Raw genomic sequence first — 4,925 nt, forward strand, 5'->3', positions numbered from 1 at the left:
CATTCATAGGCAAGCCAAGCTAGGCTTGCCTATCATTTAGTTTGTCCGCCAGCTAGCCCGCATCTACATCATAGATCTTGATGCAAAGCCTGCATTCTTCTTTTATATTACAGGAGCGTCGGATTGATTCTGAGGCATGTCTCAGCGGTGAAGATCTGTGGAATGAGGACACACATGAACAAGGCACCTCAACCTCAACAGGACAGGCCACCACAGAAATATCTCATTCTGGAACCCTAGCCGCTACAGCAGGAGCCCCATGTCTACCAGGTGTCCCAGGGACAAGCAGGCAAGTGCACGACACCTCGTCACGTAGGAGGCCTGCACCACCTCGACGCTCTGTGATGCAGCCAGCACAGAGATCTGCATTATGGTACAGAAAACTAGCAAAATCAAAAATCACACTAAACCAGAAGAGGTTGGACGTAGCAAAGCTCGAGGAATCCATAGCTAAGGAAAAATTGATTCACGCACAGATGGACACAGAGTACAAGGCTTTACTCCTTGAGTCAGCTCAGCTGGACTTGGAAATAAAACGAAGACAATTAAATGCATGAGTGTGGGAACACGTAACCATAAACAATGTCTATACCCTCTACGACAATGTATTTATTGCTGCAAAATGACATTGAATACTTTAGGACAAGAAACTTCAGAAGAGTGAGTGAGAGAACATGAAGGGCTCACTGACACAATTTCCTCTGCGGCTTATCTCTGTGAGCTTCCACAAGAGCCTTTTTGCCCACTCCAAAAATTATCAGATTATAACCAAAATGTCGATTCCAGTGTTACCAGTTCTGAGCTCACAAAGCATCTTCAGGAATGCCAAAATTCAGGGATGACCTAAGACAGAAAGCCCCTTGTAGGCGTTTATAGAGATTACGAGCAAAGGAAATTGTGTAAGTGTGCCCTCTGTGTCAACCCACTTTACTCTTCTGAGGTTCCTTTGCCTACGGTCACCGTGTTTGAAATAAAAAATTGTTTTGTTTGAAAATATGTTGTCCTGTGTGTATGCCTCTTCTATCATATACAACCAGCTAGCCTGCATCTTATGCGTCCTTCATGTGTCCTGCTTATCACCATTCTGGTAGCAACTGCTGCAGATCCTCACGGCTCCTTGCAAAGTTTGCAATTATTTGTGTTCCAGCGCTTGTGGCTCCTGGCTCTAAGGGACCGTTCCACACAACATCAACTGATTCATGCTCGACAACTGACTCACAAATGTCAGGCATGCAATTGTCTTTTTGTTGAGCAATGTTATGCAACACCGCTGTTGCAACAATCACCGCCAGAGCAGTGTCAATCTTCAAACGTAGCCCCATCTTCAACACAGGAAACCTCCTCTTCCACACACCAAAGAGCTTTTCTACAGTGTTTCTTGTTGCAACATGCTTGTTCTGATATCTCTTTTCTGCAACAGAGTTAGGTGCTGCTAAGGGTGTAAGCAGATAGGGCCTGCAAGGATATCCTGCATCTCCGAGCAAATGACCCCCTAAATTTGTCTCGAGGTGGGCTCGAATTCTCGAGCTGTCAAAAATTGTGGCATCATGGGTAGCACCAGGCCACCTAGCAACAATGTCGGTGATCCGCAAGTCAGCGTCACATACACACTGCACATTAATTGAAAAGTAGCCCTTCCTGTTCCTGAACAGCTCTGCTGTGTTACCACCTGGTGACTGTATTGCTACGTGTGTACAGTCAATTGCTCCAATGACTCCTGGAAAGCCTGCAATGTCATAGAATCCGAGCATTGTCCTTTGCTTTTCATCTTGCGTTGATGGAAATTTTATGTAGAGAGGTGACAGTGAGGCAAGAACATGTGATACTCGCTTGATTATACGGCAGACTGTAGACTTGCTTATGTCAGACGTGTCGCCTATAACTATTTGAAAAGTTCCACTAGCATAGAAACGGAGGCAGATTAGGAGCTGGCGTATTGGTGGTACTGAGGAGTTCCTGTCTGATGTAAACTCGAGGTGCTTCTCAATTACCAGGAGGAGATCATACACTGTATGTTTCATTAGCCGAAATCTGTCATGAAACTGCTTGTCATTTAGGGCTACAAAAGGGTCCGTGCTGTCCCTAGGATAATATCGTGACGGCTGAACTTGAAAACTCAGGTGTAGATCTTCCAGATCCTCGTCAAAGTACTCCATGGCTTTGCATCAGAAGTGATTACCTTCTGTCTGTAGCAGACGACACATATTTATACTGAAGACGATCATAATAATTAAAATATCTTAATGAATAGCCTACCATGTAAACCTACTTTTGTTTACGCGCGTTGCTTATGTGAAAATACGTTTTTCAATCAGTTTTCTTTAGTGTCAGCGCAAACTATGTTTTGTTTATAATCGCAGACGGTAACACACGCACGCATACACGTATGCCTTCGTAACGAGGTGCAAACTGGTTACATTCAGCTAACACCCAAGAAAGCTGTCAACATACTGTTCGACTGAAATGAAGCTATCTATGTGCAAGAATGGCAAGTAATGCTTGAAATGCAAGGACAGGTACACTAACATATGGGGTACAAGAGTCCGCGATGCTGCTGATAATCCACGTACTTTATTCACAACATCTGCGACACATCCCTGCGAAACGATGCTCATTTCGAGACCAATTTCTCTTCTGAAGCACAAATCCGCCACGAAATCTTCCGCTGCAATACCACAATACCAACGCCGCCATATTTAACTCACGGGTTAACCGGCCGTTGACGAGCGATCAAGAAATCCGTCAACTTTAACGGGAGATTTGGCTAACCGGCGTTCGTGAAACAGGGTTGGTGGTTAACCTCTAGTTTAAGGACCCTTGATCTCGGTTTAACTCTTAACCAGCGTTGGTGAAACCGGCCCTTAGTCTCTACAGTTCAACATGCTCGTGACCATCGACGGATCGTCCGATCGGTTTTCCTCGATATCAAGCGCGCACATGATACTGTCTCGCACATTTGTGTGCTGCACGCCTTGCGCTCGTTTGGAGTATCCGGTCGGCTCTTCATATGGCTCCAAGACTTCCTTACGGACCGAACTGTCGCTGTCCGTACGTCCCAAGGCCAAAGCCCTCAGCATCCTGTTCCTCAAGGAGTCCCCCAAGGAAGCATTCTCAGGCCGACACTCTTTAACGTGGTGATGGCCGGCCTACAATCAGTAAATTCCTCGCAAAGTGTCGTTCTCCGTGTATGCAGATGACGTCGCCCTTTGGACAGTAGGAAAATCACGCCCAGCTCTCCAGCGCCGCCTGCAGCTCGCTTTAAACAATATCCATACGTACCTCACGCACCTCGGGATGGACCTTTCACCCGGAAAGTGTGTCGAGCTCCCTTTCACGCGTAAAGCTATGGCCAATTTCCCTCTGTGGCTTGGTACAAAGAAGCTTGAACCGGTACGCTTTCGCCGCTTCCTTGGCATGGTAATCGACTCGGACTTGCGCTGGGCTCGGCACATTAAACACCTTGAAAATTAAGTGCAGCGATGGCTCCCCGCAATTCAACATCTTTCTGGCTCAGGATGGGGCTGTGATCAGCGTTCCCTGCTCGCGGTTCACGCGGCATTGGTGAGGGCAACTGTGCTTTACAGCCTTCCTATTCTGCACAGGATATCAACAACGTCATTAAATACACTTCGGTCCCTGTTTGCTCGAAGCCTTCGTCGATGCCTCGGAGTTCCAAGAATGGCTGAAACACGGCAAGTACTGGCTGAAGCTGGTGAGCTCCCGATTGAAGTTCTCCGTGAACGGGAAACGGCTCGGCAATACCTCCGTTTGCGTGCTCACATTCCCCGCCACCCGCTCCTCAGGAAAATTCGATACCGCCCTGAAAGCGACTTCTATCGAGTAGCGCAGAGGACACGCCAGACTCTCACTGGCTTCATAACTAAGGACACTATACCGCCGGAAGCCCCCTGGTCTCTACCGGTACCGCCCACTTTTGTACGCCTCCCAAACCTTCTGGAAAAAAGAGATCAGGTCCCCCCTCAAGTCCTCCGAGCCCATTTTCATGCTCTGGTAGACGAGAAGTTTCCTACGTTTACGGCAGCATATACCGATGGCGCATCCCGAAACAACAAGTCCGCCTCAGCATTCGTCATTCCATCCGAAGGCGTCGTGCACGGAAGACGCCTTTCACATCCAACCTCCTCCACAGCTGCGGAACTCTATGCCATCCTTTTCTTTCTACAACACATCTCTGATTTTACACCCCGGGAATGGGCAGTCTTTACAGACTCCAAGTCTGCACTTCAAGCAATTGAAAATTCCGGCATACGAGGCCCATCCGCACCCCTAGTCACAGATGTGTTAATGGCTTACCGCACTATCTACGCTGCAGGCCACAGGCTAGTTCTCCAGTGGGTTCCAGCCCATTGTGGTGTCGTGGGGAACGAGCAGGCCGACAGCGCCGCAGAAGCAGCACTCTCGTATCGGAAACGGACCCGTATTGTTCTGCTGAGAGGAGACCGCCGTTCAATTCTGCGACGCCTAATGACACCCCTGGCTTCCCGCCAACGGACAACCGACATTCTTCACCCTCTATGTTGAGCAGAGTTGATCCAACGCTCGCTTTCCGCATGCCACGAAACACCCCTCGTCAAGATGCTGCATTAATCCACCGAATGCGCCTCGATGTGGCCTTTATAGCTCAGTGGCGTTACCGCTTGAGACAAGTTGACTCTCCCACCTGCTGCCACTGTGGTGCTCTTGAGGATCTGGAGCATATTCTTCTTCATTGCCCTCACTACCAACCTTCCCGAACCACACTCTCCGAGTCACTTCGTCAGCTCGACTATCGCCCTTTCTCCTTATCGAACTTGCTTGGTCCCTGGCCCAATCCAGCCCAGCAACGCTCTGCGCTCAAAGCTCTTCTGACATTTCTGGACACCATCGGACTTCGATCGCTATTGTGAACGGGCCCGTTATTTTAT

General features: G+C 48.6%; 1 protein-coding gene across 1 annotated transcript; it reads right to left on the reverse strand.

The window, feature by feature from the left end:
• Positions 1–1,076: 1,076 nt before the first annotated feature.
• Positions 1,077–2,156, reverse strand: LOC135392314 (putative nuclease HARBI1). The gene has a single exon (XM_064623051.1). The coding sequence runs from the start codon at positions 2,154–2,156 to the stop codon at positions 1,077–1,079; it is 1,080 nt and encodes a 359-aa protein (XP_064479121.1).
• Positions 2,157–4,925: the final 2,769 nt, after the last annotated feature.

Source organism: Ornithodoros turicata, chromosome 1 (assembly GCF_037126465.1).
Source record: "Ornithodoros turicata isolate Travis chromosome 1, ASM3712646v1, whole genome shotgun sequence".
Lineage (NCBI taxonomy): Eukaryota > Metazoa > Arthropoda > Arachnida > Ixodida > Argasidae > Ornithodoros > Ornithodoros turicata.

Coding starts and splice junctions, on each gene's coding strand:
- LOC135392314 (XM_064623051.1), bottom strand. CDS start 2,156: ATGGAGTACTTTGACGAGGATCTGGAAGATCTACACCTGAGTTTTCAA.